The sequence below is a fragment of the Lacerta agilis genome, chromosome 2 (assembly GCF_009819535.1).
Source record: "Lacerta agilis isolate rLacAgi1 chromosome 2, rLacAgi1.pri, whole genome shotgun sequence".
NCBI classification, from domain to species: domain Eukaryota; kingdom Metazoa; phylum Chordata; class Lepidosauria; order Squamata; family Lacertidae; genus Lacerta; species Lacerta agilis.
This window is the reverse complement of record NC_046313.1, coordinates 82,322,772-82,342,155: the sequence shown is the minus strand read 5'-3', so window position 1 is coordinate 82,342,155 and position 19,384 is coordinate 82,322,772. Positions and strand designations below refer to the sequence as shown.

General features: G+C 42.3%; 1 protein-coding gene across 1 annotated transcript in view; it reads right to left on the bottom strand.

Moving 5' to 3' along the window:
• PLXNA1 (plexin A1) overlaps nt 1–19,384 on the bottom strand; it is a 283,818-nt gene that overhangs the window by 97,188 nt on the left and 167,246 nt on the right. The window contains 1 exon segment of the mRNA XM_033141063.1: nt 7,251–7,365. Coding sequence (XP_032996954.1) covers nt 7,251–7,365 — 115 coding nt within the window.

The window sequence follows — 19,384 nt, the reverse complement described above, 5'->3', positions numbered from 1 at the left end:
AAGAATAAGAGTTAAGGTTAAGAACTATAGTATATCTATATGACAAAAAGTAAGTTTTATTTTTAAATAGAAATATCAGGCACTGAAGAAGATTCTGTTGAAATGTCTTTAGCCAAATGGCTATTAAGGAGCATTCATTTCTTCTCTAGGTACTAATGGGCATTTGGCCTTCATAAGAGTACTGTATTAAGATTTCTTTAGGGATCATAACCTCTCCCCCCCCCCCCCCATCTCCTTTAAATACAACAGGACAGCTGGGAAATGCTTACAAATGAGGGAAGGGCAGTTCTGTTAGCATAATGTACAGTATTCTATAAGTTGAATTATGGTGCTGGAGGAGAATCTTGAGAGTCCCATGGACTGTAAGAAGATCAAACCTATCCATTCTCAAAGAAATCAGCCCTGAGTGCTCACTAGAAGGACAGATCCTGAAGTTGAGGCTCCAGTACTTTGGCCACCTCATGAGAAGAGAAGACTCCCTAGAAAAGACCCTGATGCTGGGAAAGATAGAGGGCACAAGGAGAAGGGGACGACAGAGGATGAGATGGTTGGACAGTGTTCTCGAAGCTACTAATATGAGTTTGGCCAAACTGCGGGAGGCAGTGAAGGATAGGCGTGCCTGGCGTGCTCTGGTCCATGGGGTCACGAAGAGTCGGACACGACTGAACGACTGAACAACAACAACAACATTCTATAAGTTCATAGAAAAGGGAAAGGGTGTACTTTTAGGCAGCCAGTGAAATGTGCAAAGTTACTAGAATGCAACCTTTCTCCATTTCATTCTGGTCAAGATGTTAGATCCACTGTGGAGAAACTGTGGCCTTCCATATGTGGTTTGATTACAAGCTGCCACCATCCCTGGCCATGTTGGCTGCGGTTGATGGGGTTTGGGAGTCCAGCCATATCTGGAGGACCATGGGTTTCCCATCTCTGTGCTGAATTGTGAAGTTTTGCTTACTGGGAAGAGAAGAGGTGTTTCCTTTGCTTGAATTTGCCAAGTGTGTCACCTAGCTGAAACCAGGCAATTAGCCCCATAAAAGGTCTGTTGGGCATATCTTACACTGCATACAAGAGGGTCAGAAAAGGAAATAGGGTGTGTGAGAAATTTCTTAGTCACTTAGTGGGATCAACAAGATCCATTTTTTAAAAAACCTCTCACTTAATAAACTGTGGGTTATAAACCTCCAACCTGCAGGTTAAACGTGGTCCTTGGAAATCTCTCACTGGTCTTGCTTCACACACACACACACACACACACATGTGTTTTTGTCGGACTAGGATGTTTCTGAATTCTGGTTGTGCCTGTTGCTTGTACAGATAGAGAGGGGTGTGTAAGTGTGTGCAGGTACTAGCCTACTACACAAAGGTAACATTTGCATCAAATGTTCCACCTACTTTTGCCTCTAGCTTCAATCACCACCACTAGAATGTGGCCCTCAAAAGGTTGTCAAGAAGCAAATGTGGCCCTTGGGCTGAAAAGGGTTTCCCCACTCCTGGCTTATAACGGTTCCCTCCACTGGAGTGGAGGGCAATTGCTTCCAAATGGTGTCAATCTGCATTCTGACACACGCAGTCTAGAAGGGCGTCCTTATTTCTCTGTTGTGGCAAAAAAAGAAACACAACGGCGGCAGCGAAGTCTGCTGGCATCTTAAAGGGCAAGAGCCACAGTGTGGTGTGAGCTCTCTAAGGAATAGACACAGGAGTCTTTTGTGACCCACCAAGTCCTTTTGAAGAACACAAGCTCTTTTGCATTCTGCTGACAGGGCTGAATAGCAAAATGCCTCTTAGGATATTGCGCCACTGTTTATGGTCTGTCCAAAGTGCTTTCTGTGGAGACACGAGGTGGATTTTATGGTCATCTGAGCCTGCCAAGGGCACACTCATTTTCACAACAGGAGTTAGATATGAATTTCAGTATTTTCCAAATACGGTTTGCCAGATAGTTACCTGGCAATATAGCTACGTGTTCTCAGTTTGCCCTTGGTTCATTGAGACTCAGGGGGTGGTTTTTCTCATCCCACCCCACAAAAGGCAGGAAACTGTTTGAAATAGTGCATGCTGCCTAACTTATGGAGGAAGGTGATAATTTACAAGGGAGAAACCACAAAAATAGCCCTGTTTTTTATCAGGGACATCACATACTGGTCTTTGGAACTACCAAAAGAAGGTGTCTGAAAGGTCATCCAACTGCAGCTGCAGTTGTTGACATCAAGGCTCTGCAAATCCATCCTGCATCCTCTCTTTGTCCATAGTTCCTCCTTTGCACATTTTGGTTGTGGTTATATATTTAACGCATCCTAACGACTAAGTGAAACAGTTCTGAGCATCACAGGTAGCTATGAACTACTTTCTCTAGGCAGAGTGTTTCATGTTTCAACATCTCTCATCAACCACCATTTTAGATTTAGCCTCCAATTTGAAAGCAGATCTCACAATCAGAATAGCGTCACTATTTTAATGTAACATGTTGTTGTTGTTGTTGTTGTTCAGTCGTGTCCGACTCTTCGTGACCCCATGGACCAGAGCACGCCAGGCACGCCTATCCTTCACTGCCTCCCGCAGTTTGGCCAAACTCATGTTAGTAGCTTCGAGAATACTGTCCAACCATCTCATCCTTTGTCGTCCCCTTCTCCTTGTGCCCTCCATCTTTCCCAACATCAGGGTCTTTTCCAGGGAGTCTTCTCTTCTCATGAGGATGTAACATAACATATCTAAATTAGCTACAAATGCCTGTCATGATCAAGTACCATGATCAAGTACACTTTAATGAAACTACTATAACATGGCACTTGCCTTGAGCCAGGTTTGGCTAAGGGTTAACTCTCAGGTATGTTCTCAGTACCATGATTCATCACTAGAACATGTGGAGAACATAATTTCATACATGAAACTATGCTCTCTACGTGAAACTCATTGTATGAAATGTATGAAAACATACATTTCACTCATTGTTCAGTTATTAACCCCAGTGCCCACATATCTAGAATCAGAGGGAAAAGAGGCCTGCCTTCCAGGAAGACATTATCTCCAGCAGCAATATGATTAAAAATTATGAACTGATAAGTTGATCACAGCTCTCCACCATATCACCTTTGACTCCAAATGCACCAAAGTTCTCTATATGCATTCAACTGTATTTTAAAGAGCCCTCTACTTCATTTTATTTAAATGCACACAGTTGTTGTTGTTGTTGTTGTTGTTGTTGTTGTTGTTGTTATGCATTCCCAAAAAGGCAAAAAACCCTGAGAAAACAAGTAGAAGGATGGATGGAGCTGTTTTGGAAAGGCAGTAGATTTTAACTGAAACATTCAGTAGGTGTTCACAGAATACTTGTAAGTATCACCCTGATCCTAAACATAGGAGGCTGGCTGTGGTCAGCAAGTGGTGACAGAAAGGAACTCTGTACATGTTAGAAACAATTCTCTTTTTTACTTCTCTTTCCAACTTCATTCTTTCCAACAACTAAACACTGGAATTGAAAACAGACTCCGGAGCTACTCTACCTCAAATTATACCTCATTCTTGGGGAGTTATTTTCTTTCAGAGTAACATGGGATGTCACACTGCACAGAGTTGACAGCCCCTGCCTTCACTACTCACCCAGCTCATAGTAGCTAGACAGACAACTAGCCACTGTGGAATAACAAGAATTGCTGCTATACAAGGAATCTTCAAAACATGTAATCTTCCAGAGCAAATGTAAGAAAAACCAGTAACTGGCTGCTTTATTGGGAGGATGCATTACATTACATTATTTAAAAAAACACCTCATTGCAACAAAAGGGCACACATTGAGATTGTTCTGTTGTCCTGAGTTCATTAGCCAGATTGTTCTGTTGTCCTGAGTTCATTAGCCAGTGCACTGTATTATTTTAGCACTCCTTGCTCCTTTGAAATCTAAAAGCGAAACTCTGTTCTTGCCTCTAAGAACTGGCACTCAGGATACAAATGCTCATTTCTGCAGGGCAGGTGATCTGTCACTTGAAATCACTGACAATGACAATTCAAACTCTGCATCATATTAACCAAATCCGAAATGAAATAAAGTATGCATTTTAGGAAATGGGTGGTTTCCTCAGCTCTTATATTAAAGTCATCCTTAAGGACACTGGAGGATTCACCATATATACTGTGGAAATCTCCATGTGTCTCACCTGCAAGGTAGCTTAGAAGGCAATTGAAAAATCTGTCACAATCACAACTTGGGTTTGCTGGAGGAACACTCTGTCAATGCAGCAGAGAAAGAGTTAAAGATGTGCCTGAGGGCTGAAATGACAGACTAATAAAGATAAGACAGGAAGAGGAAGGAAAGACCCCAGTGAGTGCAACAGTGACCTATTTGAAACAGACATTCTGGCCCGCAGGCTTCTCTCTTAATGGCTTGCAGACTGACTGTGCAACCAGGGTAAATAAAAAAGGGGGGAGAAGCAAAATCCTCTTGGTGCTGAAAGATTTCTCTCCACTGAAGATTCCAGAGCATCCCGCCACACAAAAGTCCCACAAGCCAGGCCCTTATCTTCTGAACAGCCTGGCTAACGTTTCCAGTCCAAGGGCCTTGCCGTCCCACTGCAAACCTTCTGGGGACCACTTGCCCAAGTCGGTGTGGCTGAAGTGTAAAGTGCACATGGCTGAGGCAGCTTGAAAATCTTATTAATACAACTGGAATTAATTTTTAAAACATTAATTTAAATTAATTCATTGCCCTGGTATGGTTTGTTACACTCACCAAAGACTAATACTGCTTGGCTTAAATGGTCTGTAGCAATTATTATTCTCCCCCACAGCACCACCTTTAATGAATTGATTGTCATTGCTCCCCCTGCCTGAGGCATAAGGAGAAGGGTGGAATTTCAACCACTTCAGTACAACCGATAGTCTACAATTCCCTTTGCCATCATGGTGCTGGGCTGAGAATCATGGGGAGGAAAACTGCACCTTCTTCACTAATGCACCATTTAGAACCTCTGCATAACACTGTCCTCAGTGATGCTCATAGCAGTGATATCATCCAAGCACTTACAGAAATCTCCAAGCACTCCAGAAGTGTTTGTTGCAGCAGAAAGAAGCAGCAGCTCAATGCAGAGACCCCAGAAAACTGTAGGGCCCTTTGTAATCCCTACAAAGCCCAGCCACTGACAGTTACATGTCCTGTATTGCTCTCATGCCTTTAATTTTTGTCACCACCACTGAAAGCAAAATGTTTTGGGAGGCCTTAGGGGCCATATCTGGAACAGGAGGCCCCTGGCAGCATTTACAGTGGAACCTTGGTTCTCAAACTTAATTCATTTCGGAAGACCATTCGACTCCTGAAACATTTGAAAACCAAGGAGGCACCCCAGAAAAAATAGCTGACAGTCACATCGGACGTTCGGCTTCCAAAAAACGTTCGAAAACCGGAACATTTACTTTCGGGTTTTCAGTGTTCGGGAGTCAATTTCTTCATCAACTAAACGGTTCAAGAACCAAGGTTCCACTGTACTTTCATTTTTAATGAATTTTGGCTCATCATTGCACGTGAACAAGAGATTCTGGTTCATAACAAACTGTTCAGTTTCAAAGCAAGCTAACTTCAAACCATGAATTGTGAAGCTGGCTTGCTAAACTAACCTGAGTTTGTTACAAACCATGACTCTTGGATCACAGGCAACAGAACACCCAGATTAACTGAAACTAAAGCCACACTGCTGAAAGCAGTCCTCTCAACCATGTAGCAAGTTAAAAACAAAAAAGAAGAGTTGGTGCTAGGAGTAGGGTTATGTGACGTGTGAGCCCAAGGCTTGCCCAAGTTCGTTCCAGCTGACGAAAGTCATGAGAAACAATGGCACAACATGACTTGCTAACCTGTTTTCTGTATCAGATTTAAGGAAGTTTTATGATGCTATTCTAAGCACACTTAGTAGTGCATTGGAAAGTAATGGGACTTGCTTCCATAAAGAGTCAAGATGCATGATGAACATGGCGAATAGGTTAATGTCTGTCTTCTTTTGCTCTGCTTAAATGCCTGTCCAGCCTTTCTTTTACAACTTCAAAAGGGGGAAAATTCCACCACGTTTCCAAGACAGTTTCTTATACTATGGAATTTCTCTTTCAGCCAGGCAGGTCTTCCTGAAGATTAGCCAAAATACTGTACTTTTAAACCATAACTTCTTATCCTATCACAGACTGAACAATTCACAGAAGTGAACAGAATGAACAATTATTTGTTCTCTTTCTCCCACAATGAAGCCTGTTAACCTCTTTCCCGCACCTCCAAGCCTTTTCTCTGATCTTGTTCCATAGCTAAACATACCAAGGTCCTTCAAGCAGCTGAAGGAGGAGGTGAGGAGAGAGAGGGTGAAGAATGAGCTGTGAATGGAGGGGGACACTTCCCCCTCCTCTGGAGCCCCTGAGAAATACAACAAACCTGCTGCACCTGGAACTGAGTGTGGGGAGTGCAGCTGAATGAGACATAGCTGAGGAAGTAGCATCCACCTTGATACCTGCCCATAAAAAGCAAGTGCACACTGAGAAACTAGGGTGATAGTCATGGTTTCCAGGAACTCTTCTCATTGTGAGACTTTTGTGGGTGAGCTGAGCGTTGGGCTGGACCCTGGGTGAGAACCCAGGGGGCTAAGAAGGAATGTCTGAAGGAAAATGAATTGATACTGATTGAGATATATTTGCTGTTGTTGTTGTTGTTTAGTCATTTAGTTGTGTCTGACTCTTCGTGACCCCATGGACCAGAGCACGCCAGGCACTCCTGTCTTCCACTGCCTCCTGCAGTTTGGTCAGACTCATGTTGGTAGCTTTGAGAACACTGATATATCAGTAACTTTGTATTAATGTAATGTTTTAATATGTAACTGTGCATTTGTAATATTTTGTTTAAGTTGCCTGTTGTTGCTTCAGTTTTCTGTACGTCACTTGGAGATACTTTTAATATATTAAGTGGTATAAAAAGTAAATGAGTAATCAAAATAAGAAATCAACTTTCCCCGGTATGACCTGCCTTTTATATTTTCTCTTACCCTTGTGGCTCTCTTAAATCATTTTCCACATTTTTGAACAGTGATGCCCAGAACAAAGCCCCATATACAAATTACCACAGTACAAAACAGAGTGGTGTTATTTTTTTACTACCTGAGCCTTGGATCGGATACTTTTAAATGGTACAGGTATTTTTGTATGTAGCATTGTTATGAAGAAAGGGATCTGGGGAGAAACGAGAGGATCCACAACACAGAGTTGCAAAGGCAGTCTTGGTAACTTACCTCAGACATGTTGACACGCCCTTCCAGAAAGGAACAGTCAGCTGCATTGTGGGTACAAATATGACGATATTTACACCAATGGCAAGGGAAGAATCCATTCACACAGGACAGGCAACTGTAAGAAAAAGAGGTCATATCAGCATAAATATTTCTGGAAGTATCCCATGCAACAATTCAATACTTTGTTGCTGTTGCTGTTTAAGATACAGGATCCCCAAAGTTCTATGTACAACAAATATTGAGATTATTTATCCCCAAGTCCAGTGCTGTTTCATGATTAAGAGAGAGGCAGGGAACACTAGACAAAGATGAGAAATGAAAAGCTTGCAATGTCCAACACAGTTGGAGAGAAGGTTTTACAGAGCTGAAGAGTGGATTTCCAAGTATTTGGATATGGACATTATGATGCCCAGAAGCATTTCTCTAAAAGCACCCAACTGTCCCCCCCCCCCTCAGGATGAGCCACAAGGTGGAGCCAGGAGGGTGCAGGGCAGACTAGAATCTTGTGGAACTAGAACTCCCAGATCCACCAACTGGGGACAGGTACAAAGTATGCACACTTAGGACTAGAGAAGCCCGAGGCCAGAAATTTGTTCTGAGTACCATAAACAAACACACTGTCTTCCCACACACGAATTGTTACTATTGTTAAACAATGGGGAGTCAGAAACCTTCAAATCCCTGGAAATCTGCCAGAAGATCCTGTACTACCTTCTGCTCACCCCTGCCTTAGAGTCGCAGTGAGGAACTGACAGAAATGTCAAAGATTTGAATGTACCCTACTGGGTCATCCGTGTCATACCCTGCAGCACTGTCTCCTCAGCACCATGCAGGAGCAGCTGAGGTCACTATTGAATCAAAGATGAGAGGATCCGTAGGACTGCGGCACCGCCTCCTACGCCTGCATAAACAGTACGTTACAAACGTCACAGCTTAATGCTCTCATTCCTTAATCCCTGTGCCAACCGCCTTCTCCTCCTCCCACATTAGGCCCCATAATGCATTCCATGTGGTCAAATGTGCACCCCCTGTGACCTCTCCTCCTAACTTGGCAATGCCAGGATCCTTTCCTCACCATCCATTTGCATGTGGGTTGAATCACAGACTTTGTGAGCTTTATTTTTGGATTCATGAAAGGCAATTTTAATGAACAGAAGGAAAAACAAAAGTCCTCCATTGCGGGAAGCAAAATCCTTGAGTCTTAAAGTCGAGTAATTCATAGGAAATTTATACAGCGAGCAAACGCTTGAGTCAGATTAACATTTTGGGACTGTAAATGTCTTTCATATGCTTATGCAGCCACATACTGCAACTCCCTTCTTTTACTTCCTTTCCTACCCACTCACACTGTTTGTGTGCGTATCATGTTCCTCCCTTCCCTCTGGTCACAAGTTTTGATCCATGTATTTTCCGGGTGTTCTGATACATACAGTCTTCTCCTTCAATGTCTTGTTTATCTCCCATTTTCTCTAATTTCCGACCCTGAACATCATTTCCTCAGTTCTTAAGGTCCTGCTCAGCAAATACTAAAAAGGGACACGTTTTGAACTGTGCAGTGTTTGAAGCACCAGCACCATTGGCTATGTCAGCTGAGACACAAGTTAGCAGCAATCTAACCCCCTTTTCTCTAACATGGAACAGCAAGGCAACTTTGGGCAAAGTCTTCTCCTTAGGGGCTCCAGCTATTCACATTGGAGAAGTTGGATTCAGGAGCTCTTCCCTTTTCAGTTGTATAGAGACAAACAGAGGTTTCACTATTTTAAGGCAAAAATAGTCTTCTTCCTGATTGTGGTGGAAGAAGATTTTGCAGCTAAGCCCAAAACAACTTCGTCTCTCCTTCTCCCTCATAAAAAATGAGAGAGAGAGAGAGAGAGAGAGAGAGAGAGAGAGTGTCTCCCTCCCTTATTGGGGCATTCTCCTTCCTCTTTCAATAAGCCTTCTAAGTGGAGATTTTTATCTGTATTTTGCTCTATATTTGATATGAAATAGTTTTTTATATATGCAATTGTTTTAACTGCTCCAATACATGCAATTTGTTTAATACATGCTTCTACTGCACTGTGAAATTGCTTCAAGATACTTAACAAGAAGCGATTCATAAATGAAATGAAATAACAGCAACAACAAATGTGATTACAATTGTGTGAAGGGGAGGTAGTTAAGGCCACACTAGCTGTCCCTGTCCCTTCGCTGCATCGTCATCACATAGTCTCACCGCCTTCCACAACAGTGGGGAAACTTTATTACTGTACCTCACTGCTCATCCCTAACTCTAGACCATTCATGAAAAAGTGATAGAGCACAGCTCACAATACCAACCCTTGGAAGGCTTCACTTCTCATACACCCTCCATTGAGAGAGCTCTTCCTGTTTACTCCTACTCTTCCTGTTCCTTAACCAGTTACTGTCCTCCCATGACTGTTAAGCTTAGCAAGGAGCCTTTGGTGAGGGACTTTATCACAAGCTTTTGGAAAGTCTAACTACGCAGTGTTGACCAGATCACCTCTATCTGTATGCTTGCTGAAACTCTCCCAAATAACTCTTAAAGGTCAGTGTGGCAGGACTTACCCTTGAAGAAGTCATGCTGGATTTGTTTCAGTAAGACCTGTTCTTCTATATACTTGTTAATTCTATCATTAAATGCTTTCCATCGGTTTTCGTGGAACAGCTGCTAAGCTAATTGGCCTGTAGCTTCCAGGATCCCTTTTGCACTGTGGACACTGTTCCCAGTCGGTTCAATAACAGTTGCAGGTCCTGGACCCCATTTAAAATTAAATCCAAGGTCACCAGCCTCCTTCTGATTGCTTCCATGACCCACTGTTCTAGGGCACAGTCACTCAGGATAGCCAGAAAGGTTTCCTCTTTGTTATAACAACAACATAATAACTAGGAGACTGCTTCTCCTGACTGCAACTCAGCCCACAGCTAATGTGCCCAGTCCACTTTATGTAGCTTTGTGGTGGTGAAATCAATATGAGTTGAATTGCCAATTGTGCATGTAGCAAGCACAGCTCTGATCAAACATGCACACCACACTTGCTTGTGTCACCAACCTGGTTGTGCGAAGAAAAGCAGGTATGTGGTACCCTTGTAGCACCAATAAAAAGCAGCAGCACACTTTTCCCAGATCCACTTCTGGGACCTCAGTGACCCAATAACTTCTTGCTCTAGAGTTTCATGCTCTATTAACTACTCATGGCAACTCCTCATAGCCTAACACACATAAAGAATTAATAGGCTGCTTGCTGGAAATCATTTCCATGTTTCATTCACATCTTCACTTCCAAACAAAAAAAGCCATTTTAGTGGTACACACAAATAAATGTACTGAGACATACCTTATGCAATCCATGTATAAGGAACGAATGTGGTTATCGCCAGAGAAAAATATCAGAATAACTGGACTATCTGAGGAAAGACCATAGCGCAAAAGAAGAGCACATACTTAAATTGCAGAAAGGGCCCTAAGATTTTAGGTGATGGAAATGACCGCTGGAGAGCTGGAGTACAATATGTTGGGCTAGATGCTGAACACGTCTGTCTTGGTACGAGGCCACTCCTTGCGTTTCTATTTATCAACTCAAGTTGCATCATTCTGAATAAAGACTGTCACTGCCTGGTTTAACAGACAAGCCAAAAAGAGTAAATATGAAAAAAGAGTGAACTATCCAACTCTGGGGCAAGAGATGAACAGTACTGTAATTAGAAAAGGCTGGATCTGTGTCTCACATATACTTTATTTATTTTGGTTAATCCATACCCTCCCTTTCCATTCAGAACTAGCCAAGAACCAAGTGCTTTCTTCCAGTGTTAAACCCAATGCATTGTCCCTTGATTAAGCATCAAACCAGTAGGGAAGTCTGAAGCAGTCAGAAAACAAGTTTCATGCCACCCATGAGAAAAGAAATCTATGGTAAGGATCAGGCAAGGATAACAGAGACAAAACTTTAAAGTTAAGTTTCAAGTGGCAGTGTCCTGAACAATGAAAAATGCCTATGGGTTACCTAGCATGATGCCGTATACATCACATTTTCATTTCAAAGCTACAGATCTTAATGCCAAGATTCTGTTGGTATCACTGGAATTCTTGCATTCTTTGCAGGGAAAGAGGTGGCATCTAGTTCACCTCAAAATATGAATAACGTATTAGCCACACATTCAACTCTGCATGCTACTGCCTCACGTAAGGATTAGCATGCAACTTTAGTACTATATCTGGAGATCCCCACAACAACTGGCAACAATTCTCGGAATCATTCAATTTATCTGGGTGCTGAGGAAAAAAAGATAATGCACATAATAATAAACTGCTTTGGTGGGCATGCTACTTTAAAACACGATATAAACAGGGTTATATCCAGCTAAGTTTTACTCAGAGCAGACCCATTGAAATTAACGAAGCTAAGTTAGTCATGTCTATTAACATCAATGGGTAGGGGATAGCATGGACTACAATCCATAATAAAGAAATAATTGTACCCATGTGGCTGGGCTTAATGCAACCATAGTCCTCATGTGGTTGAGAGGATAATCATGTGAAAATGAAAATGCATCTCAACCCTGTCATACTCTTTAGTCAACAAGACTGAATAGTTCTAGGTGAAAAATGGGATATATCCTACTGGTAAGAAGAAAGATGCAGTCAGCTCTTTCATATACAGAGGTAATTAGACTTCAGAGCTATATTCCTATCTTTGAAATGATGAAGAGAAGCTCTTTCTGTTGGGGCTCTCTCATTAAGCAGACAGTAGTCCTATGCAGGTAACACTGCTGCACCAATTAATATCTGTCATTTGTTCTGAAAGTTTATCATATTTTTAAATAAATGTAAAAAACAAAACAAAAATTGGGAGCACAGCATGCCTCTGCTCAAAGGAAAAACAATTTGGAGCTCAGTTTATCGCCTCAAAGGGATCCAGTGAGATCCCTTGAATTTACCAGCGCACAATAAGAAGGCAGGCTCTTCAGTTTTCTGTTACGAGACTAACATGTTTTAGCCAAGGCTTTACAGCCTGTTTGAGGGGTTTATCCCCTATATCCATATGTCATTGCTGTCTGTTTATGTTTCAGTGGCAGGTTGTTTTGCAGCATGATACCATCTGCTCCAAGACTCTCTCTTCCTTGGGTGAGCACAGTTTACTCTCATTACTTATGGGCTAAACATCGTTCTTGATGGCGGAAACAGGAAATGCCCTTTCCCACAATACACTAAACGCTAGAGGAGAAAATGCACCCCCGTTCAAACTTGGTTTGTGTCTGTCAAAATAGGCTGAAACCTATGCTTGTTTTAAATGACAATAAACACCTAAGTGCAGATACAATCCACAGATCATTCAACACTGGTTCCCATAAGGACTTCACTACTTATTTCTCTGACAGGCAAGCAAGGCCAGAATCTGAATGGACCTTACAGTTACAGTAACAAGGTGCAAATTAACGAGCAGCAAAAGCTGGAGAGGGTACCACACTGGCTAATCTCATCCCTTGATGCTGCTGCCTGGTAAAGCAACACACACACTGATATAGACATGTTCAAAGAATGTGGGAAGGAGTTCTCCACACATGCCAATGCATGTGCTGGGTGATCCTCCATGCGTGGAGGGGCCCTAATGTAGCCAGGGTACCTCCTCACACAGATAACTCTTTAAATGTACCCAGAACATATGGGCATTGGGGAAGCATGGCTGTATAACCTACTTCCTGTCTTTTCAATGCATGGCAGGGCCTTATAAACCACCCGTTGTGAACTCAGGGGCAGAGCTATCCAGGTGGAGGACTTGTGCCAGCACACCTTCTGCTGAGCTGGAATGAAGGACTTCAGTCAGCACAGCCTCAGCTAAGCCGAGACTCAGATAGAATTTGTCCATTATAAATAAGGACTGTAAGAAAAGCCTGCTGGATCAGGCCACTAGCATCCTATTCTCACAGTGGCCACCCAAGATGCCCATGGGAAACTCTCAAGCAAGACCCAAACACAAGAACACTCCCCACCTCCACCCTACAGCCTTCTGGAACTAGTATGCCCCCAACCATAGCTGTTTACTCTGTTAACAGTAGCCAGCACCCAGTTGATCCTGACAAATTTTGGGTTTGGATTGCTCCCTAAGAATCCCAAGCTAAACAAAGGGTTCATGAGGTTTTATTGGCCAGACAAATCTAAACTGAAGCAGGGTTTTGCACCTCAGTCACAAAATGGTACTCGAGGTCATGATTAAATTGTTTGTTTGGATTGTGAGCTGCATAGACAAGCGGTTTTAATTTCCACTTTTAATTGACTATTATATCTCAGATGCTCTATAAACCACAACAATGACAGCACCACCTTTAGAGCTTTGGGGCCTATATTTTGAATCAATTAGGGCCACTTTTGTTTCTTTCCATTCTGCCATCATTAAACAGGTTTCACAGCATTGGAAATTGCCCTCCACGGATCCGGAATGTTGCAAATTAACGATGATTCTTCATCCTCACACCAACCCAAGGACAGGTTAATGTAATTTGGCACTGTTCCAAACACGAGTGGTTTCTTTGGAGCAGCACTGTAGTAATAGTCCAAACTCCCAAAGCTTCATGGGATTTTTTTTTTGATTTTTTTTTTTTTTGGAAAGTGGAGGATATGATGCCATCTAGTGGGAATGAGTGTTAACAAATAAAGGGAAAGATGCATCATTTACAAAATTATGGTGTTGCAAACATAGCATCAATAAGCTTCCATGGGCATTCCATACTGAGCATTATGGGAGAAAGAGATAAAAAGAAGTAGCAGTTATAATGTTCAAATTATGTATCTTTCATGAAAAAGAACTTAAACTAGCAGGATCTCCTCTCAAAATACCATTCCTGTTCATTATGGGTTCATGATCTTCAGAAGCTAACTATTCCTACACCGGTGAGCAGAGTGCCACTTAAGGAAGAAGCATTACACTGGTAACTTCTGTAAGTGCTGTGGGATGTTTGCTCCTTAAAAGTCCTGCAGTGGACTCTGCCTCTGTGGAGCTGGGTGTTTGTTTGTTTGTTTGTTTGTTTGTTTGTTTGTTTTTTGCAGAAGGAATTACTGCACACTGGTAGTTACAACGTGCTCTGGTTTGCAAAAGCTTTGAAACTGAGGCTCCAATACTTTGGCCACCTCATGAGAAGAGAAGACTCCCTGGAAAAGACCCTGATGTTGGGAAAGATGGAGGGCACAAAGAGAAGGAGACAACAGAGGACGAGATGATTGGACAGTGTTCTCGAAGTGACTGGCATGAGTTTGGCCAAACTGCGGGAGGCAGTGGAAGACAGGAGTGCCTGGTGTGCTCTGGTCCATGGGGTCACGAAGAGTTGGACACGACTAAACTACTAAACAACAACAACCTCAATTACACAGTTGGGACACGGACACAGAGTATCCTGTCATACTCCAATTGCTTTGTTCTGTCTACATTACTTCCCAGCACAGTTTTGGCTTCCTCTGCCATCTAGATGATTCCTGAATTGCTCTAGAGTCCCTCACAAAATAATTCTATCTGCTTTATGGCTCTAAACTATATGTGAAGTCTAGAAAATTGCTTCTTGGGCACCTGATCCTTTACATGTTTCTTTCCTCACATTCTCCTGTCCTCCCTTTTGCTGCTCATTAATTTGCATCTCGTTTCAGTGCCTGTTCAGAACGGCCCCCATTAATTTTCATTTGTCTACCAAATGCAAAGAGCACGTTTCCATGGTATCATTCAGGTTCCAAGTATCGCACTGCAACTGAGAACACAAGAAGAGTCCAAACTTTTTCTCCAAGGCTTACTTGCATAAAAAGTAAGGAAAATGGCTGTGGAGTCTGTAGTCATCTGACAATTGCCCCATTCAGCAATATGGATGAGCATGTAAACTGACTCAATGGGAATTATAGGGGTTCCATGCACTGAAACCAAGTTTGTCAACAGATGAAAGGATTTCTAAGCACCTGATGTTTCTAAGCATCTTCATCAATAAATTTTAATAAAATCCCAGGTTTTTGCACAAACTTCTTGTAGAAAGTGTAAAACAATCAACAGTTGTGCAAACGAAAACTACCACCCAGTGTTGAAAGCAGTCCCCCTCTTAGAAAAACAGGTGCTGGTACTCACCACGAAGTTGTTACAGTACGTACCACAACAAAAAGAGGTGCCGGTACTGCATACCCTTGAGCACTCCCGTAAGAAAAAGTGCACTGGTTGAAAGAAAAGTACTGATTCAGTACTGATTTTTGTCCCATGTTATAATGGAACTAACCAAGACCGAAACACCCTCAGAAAATACGCAAGTGTGCTCTTAGTTCACAGCCTCTAACTAAAGCTTGCAGCCCCAGTTGAAACAGTGCATTTAGAGCGTCATCTTAAACATGTCAACTCAATGACTTCAATGGGACTTACTGCCTAGTGTGTCTATGTAGGATTGCAGCTCCAACTGCCTAAAGAAGAGGCATACGTCCTTGAAGCAGGAAGTCTTTTAAGCTAAGGCTACAGTGAACATTTACATTATCCAACAAATGGCAAGTGATACTGTGAAGTTAGCAGCATCCCACAACTTAACCACTGACCAATTTGCAAGCACAACTCTGTGGCCACTCAGTGAAAGAATTCTGAAGTCAAAGGAAATAGCCCGTCTAGGGCAGGATGCTTTGTACATAGTCCTGCTTCTGTAGCCTGTTGCCACTACTGCCATCACCACCTCCACCTCCCCATGTGCCTCTCTTACATTTATATTCCTATGGCCTGGAAAAGAATCCTTATCTTCAGCTTTAGAAGCTGAGAGCACTTCAGTGCTCTGGTGGGGAGTATGAACAAAACAGGAATCCACAGGGGTGAGATAAGCCAGGAGAAGTCTAAGCAAGAAAACAAGCAGAGGGAAGGAAGTAAAATGGGAGAGGGAGGGGATGAGGAAAGCTTTGAAAGCTGACTTGGAAGAAAGAATGAGGACACAAGAGGAAGGTAAGAGCGCTGGGGGAATAATATGAGTATTTTACATAAGCAATATAAGCAATTTTCGGTTCTGTCGTATTGGGTGCTACAAAGACTCTGTGAAGGGGCGAGAGAGCAGTGCGTTGCCTGAAGCAACACATCTCTATACAAGCCAAGCCAGAGAAGGAAAAAAATTCAGAGAGGAAAGAGGCAAGTACTTTTACAAGCATATGTTAAACACGACAACTGTACTGAAAAGGAAAATTACATACATGATCCATATTGATGGAAATAGCATCTGCATACATAGCTCTGCTGTAGAGGGTTTTAAGGATCTCCAGCGCTTCTTTCAAGACTATTTTTCCATAGCGTTTCATTATACCTTACATGTGGCACTGTAGGACCATTTTGGATACTGCTGCCTTGGGATATTTTTAGGTACTTATGAAACAATAAGTATCATTGTATTTTCTTCTATTAATTTTCATAGATAGAGGATGAAAGGTCTGGTGAAGCCTTAATTAATGCCAGGAACTAGCAGCATAATTAGCATGCATTTCATTCCCCACTCCCCCCCCCCCCGATGTCCAAGATGCTGTCCCAGTTGATGTGAGAATAGTTCTCCTTAACCTTGCTGGGGATCTGTCCATCTCTCTAGAAAGCAGGGCAAAATTATGCTGAATATGCTACAGAGTATAGTCCCAGCCAATCTGGAACACCATGTGTGTACTGTATAATTAACTGAGAACATAACCCCTGAGTATAAACATAAAAGTCGTGTAACACATCTTTTATTTTATTTTAATTATTATTATATTTTATGGATTAAATTTGTATACTGCCCTTCACCCAAAGATCACAAGATGGTTTACAACATAAAAACACAAAAATATATAGCATACTAACAAACAGAAACAATACCCCCCATGGAGATTTATTATTCTTATACGGTCACTAAGCACAATCTATAAAACAGGGGTAGCAGATGTGACATCGTTCAGGTATTGAACTACAGTTCCCCTCATCCCTGGCTATCGACCATGCTGATGGGAGCCGAAGTCCAACCTCCTCCAAATCCAAAAATGTTAGGTCTGAACACTGCTATGCTAGGCTGGTGAGTGAAGCCAATCCTTTCCTTGAAACAGTGACAAAGCCTACTTACTTGTTCAAAAAAGGAAAAAGAAAAAGCTTGAACCTCTGGTGTTTAGAGGCTTATCCCCAAAAGGCAGCTGAGGCACACAAGGGAACCCTATAAGGGACAGTGTATACATGCCGTTTTTTAAAAATACCACCAGCACGGTATTTAAATAGAACATTTCCAATGTGTCTGCATTTTTCTGGATATGTGCCAAAAGCACACATTTGAAGTGCCTAAAGGAAACAAAATATGGCTTAACTCCTCCAAAGTATCTGCACATGAAGTGCTAGAGACTGGCCACCCTTAGAGACCCGATATTTGGCTCTGGCAGTTCCTCTGTTTCTATAAGCTCACATTAGACACAGCCCTGTATTCATACTGATTAATTCTTCCTCCTGCAAATGTAGTTATTTGAGCTCTGAGAATTTCTCTTTTCAGACGCACCTCTCCCAGGACACAGTGTATATTTATAGTCTCTTGTTTCTTTTCTTCCTGGGACCCCAGCCTCCTTCGCAAAACATCTTTCTCATCTGCCTTCCTAGCTGGAGAGCACAGCTAGTCTTTAGCAAGGTTGATAAAAGACATGAAGCTTAAAGTTCCTTTATCTACAAAGAGGACTCTGTTTCCTGGAGGACACTCTGAAGATGAAGCTTAAGCCTTTAACAAAGAGGATCACTACACCTGTGCATTCAGATTCTGGACAAGATGTGATTGAACCAGAGCATCAGAACCCAACTGGATCCTCTTTAAGCTGCCTTCAGTAACCACAAAGTTATCTCCATTGGAAGCACTTATAGGAGGACAAAACCATCACGATTTATTTCCCTAAATATTCCCACCCACAATACAGAATAGTTTGGCGAAGACAAGAGCAATTGTATGGTTGCTTAATATCTCTGCCATCCCAGCTGTATTATTGTCCTGCAAACTACAGACCAAACAGGGACCGAAACAAACAAATCATGTGATAGCATGTGATCAACTTTCTACATCAGGGGTGGCCAACTTCCAAGAGACTGGGATCTACTTACAGAGTTAAAAACTGGCAGTGATCTACCCCCTTTGGGGGGGGGGTTCACGTAAAAGTTATTGAGCTTCTTTAGGGAGTAGGAAAGCGACACTGAGGTTTTTTTTAGGAAGGAAAGCCCTGTTTTTGGTGGTTCAGGTCATTTTAGGAGTGCAGGGCAAAGATGTTGAGTTTTTTTTAGGGGAGCCAAGGTTTTTTAGCTTCTTTGGGGAGAACCACTGATCTACCGGTGATCTACCACAGACATCCAGTGATCTACCAATAGATCACAATCGACCTGTTGGACATGCCTGTTCTACATGATATGGTGGGAGAGAGAAATCTAATCAAAGTGAGGGTTGCAGAAGATCCTGGCATCTCTGTAAGCACAAGCAAACTCTGCACACTTCTGTACAGATGCTAAAGAATGAAAATGTGTTTGAAAGAAACACAGGCATACATAGCAAATAGTCTTAGGACATTCTACAGTGCCAGAACTTCAAGTCTTACTTTTCTGACTAACAGCTGTCGTTTAACAGGCAACTTTTGTTTGTCATTTGCTTTAACCATTTCCAATATTATATTTTTAAACTGTAGTGACCCGCTCTGGAACCTCCTGTTGGAATGGTGGGTAAGAAATTGAAATCATCATCGCCATCATCATTATCATAGCAGCAGCAACATAAGAGAAACTTGGTTGCATCTAATCAAGCAGCATCTAATAGTTACGGCTTCATCACACCGGGGGGGGGATTCATAACAGGCTTTGCAAAAACATCTTGTGTGCCAAACCATGCTTAAAATCAGACAGCTGGTTTCTCTTTTTCCAGGTTTTTAACACACAGCTAGATTATTTCCCACAAACTCCCTACATGTAGCAAAGGTCTGGCCTTGACAAACGTCTTGTGGGATAGCCCTGTCACAACAGGCAACAAGCCTTTTGTGGGAACTGGATAATCTGTATTGAGAGGTGCGATAGGAGTCTAATTCCTACCACCATGACAATTCCTCTCACCAAAAGCACAATGCAAGACATGAGAGCTGTTCCACCTCCACCTCTCTTTGTCCAGCATATGGA